Below are 1,764 nucleotides of genomic sequence, written 5' to 3' on the forward strand. Positions count from 1 at the left end.
TTTCTGTTGGTTTTAATCAACTTTCTCATTTCTAAATTAATCAGCAGAAGCTTTCAAACTTCTACAGGCAAGAAATCTATTACCGAAAAAAAAACAAGCAACTCGTAATCTCAAACACCATACCCAAAACATAGGTATAATCCCAGATAAACAAAAATTAGATTGACACCGACTAAGGTTGAGGAAAACTACCATGTCCTACATGAAGAGAAATAAACCAAACAAAAAGAACTCAGATTTGTCTCAATAGAAGAAACCAAGTACTTTTCCACCAACATTCTTTCTTCTTGCTTCTTCATGGTCCATGATACCAGCTGATGTGGTAAGCACAATGTATCCGAACTGCAATAACAAAGCACATAAATGGCATAACATACCACTCACATTTCAATTGGCTAAACCTTCCCCTAAGCTTATGTCAGCCATGAAATCTTATCTAGTTGACTATTAGATTAAATACAACGCATGCCACAACAACAAAACAACATATTAACGCATAATCAGAGTTTCCACATTTCATTTGTTTGTCTAAGAAGAATTTCTGATCTTAGCAAATCTGGGTCTTATGAAAATACAATACACGAACAATAAACATCGGAAAGTTTCAATGCTAACCTGTCTGGAAGGAAGTAGCCTAGCAGTCCAACCTTCAATCTCTTTAACTCCAACATCGAAACGAGGGCTAATCACCCCACACTTGTTCAGCCTTCCGTTCAATTCAACCACAATTTTTCCAGATCTGTGATCATCAACATACTCAAACTCTCCAATATAACCTTCAAAGACAATCATTAAAAGAAAAAAAATCAGCATTTTCTTGTTAATGCTATAGATAACAAAAACTTCGATTTTAGTAAAGATGAGTGGGGAGTAAAGTCAACAAACCATGCTTCTGCATGACCAAAAGGAACTTAATGATCACTTTGGAGGAAGGCCTGATCATGACCTGTTGTTTGCCCCTCTTCTCGGCATTGTACATGCTCTTCAGTGCATCATTCAAAACGCTGACTCTCACCATCCTCTCAACTGCAAACTACGGTAGATTTTCTACTCAATAACAAACAAGCATTTATAAAAGTTCAAAAATTAGATAAAAAGCAGATCATTCTTTTAGCAAACACTCAGTTAATCAAGGAGAAATAGAAAATACCATTACAACCAAAACCCAACATTGTCCATTATATTACAATATTCCAAACCATTTAATGCTAACATATACACAAACAAATCTAGGAAGTGTTATTTGAGAGAAAATGAGAGCTTACCTGAAAGCAAAAACGGCTACCGCTACTATGTTTCTTTAGAGAAGAGAGCACGGAAAGGGAGAGCTAGGGTTATTTGAAGACTACGCTTATTGGGTTTATATTTGCCTTCTAAACTAAACTCATCTGCTGGATGGACAGAACTTTGCCAGAAAGGCCCAATTAACGAAACAGTTTCTCTTTAGGCATAACCATTAATTTAGCCTCTAACATTTACCTCTTTTATCATTTTGACCCTAATTGTTTTTTTGGACCACTTTATTTCTCAACATTAAAAATTTAGTCAATTTGTTTTTCTTATGGAAAAATTGACCAAACCATTATTTTTTTAACATTGTTGATGTGGCAAACGATAACCTACATGTACTTCATTCTTGACGTTGATATTTAAAAAAAATATGAGTTTTCTTATAAAAATTTGAATTCCTTTTTAATTTTTTAATTTTTATGAAGTACACATGGCTTATCATATCATTTTCGTTAAAGTTTAAATAGTCAAATT

At 33.9% G+C, this 1,764-nt stretch overlaps 1 protein-coding gene across 3 annotated transcripts; it reads right to left on the reverse strand.

Annotated features, from left to right (window-relative positions):
* LOC108461709 (40S ribosomal protein S15a-1) lies at positions 1 to 1,415 on the reverse strand. 3 transcript variants are annotated; one of them, XM_017761628.2, is made up of 4 exons: positions 1,266 to 1,415; positions 886 to 1,033; positions 616 to 776; positions 1 to 342 (listed from the first exon to the last, which is right to left on the reverse strand). In XM_017761628.2, exons 2-4 carry the CDS (start codon positions 1,016 to 1,018, stop codon positions 244 to 246), a joined length of 393 nt encoding a protein of 130 aa, XP_017617117.1. In that variant the 5' UTR covers positions 1,019 to 1,033; positions 1,266 to 1,415; the 3' UTR covers positions 1 to 243. The 3 variants fall into 3 exon arrangements, with proteins under 3 accessions (XP_017617117.1, XP_017617115.1, XP_052882834.1); XM_017761626.2 differs by having other exon boundaries at positions 886 to 1,047; XM_053026874.1 differs by having other exon boundaries at positions 886 to 1,026; positions 1,266 to 1,360.
* Positions 1,416 to 1,764: the final 349 nt, after the last annotated feature.

This window comes from Gossypium arboreum, chromosome 1 (genome assembly GCF_025698485.1).
Source record: "Gossypium arboreum isolate Shixiya-1 chromosome 1, ASM2569848v2, whole genome shotgun sequence".
In the NCBI taxonomy this organism is placed as follows: Eukaryota; Viridiplantae; Streptophyta; class Magnoliopsida; order Malvales; family Malvaceae; genus Gossypium; species Gossypium arboreum.

Excerpts from the sequence above, each read along its gene's own strand:
- LOC108461709 (XM_017761628.2), bottom strand. The coding sequence starts at position 1,018 with ATGGTGAGAGTCAGCGTTTTGAATGATGCACTGAAGAGCATGTACAAT. Across the intron at positions 777-885 it reads TTTGGTCATGCAGAAGCATG|GTTATATTGGAGAGTTTGAG; the intron begins GTTTGTTGACTT and ends TTGTCTTTGAAG. Across the intron at positions 343-615 it reads GGCTACTTCCTTCCAGACAG|TTCGGATACATTGTGCTTAC; the intron begins GTTAGCATTGAA and ends TTGTTATTGCAG.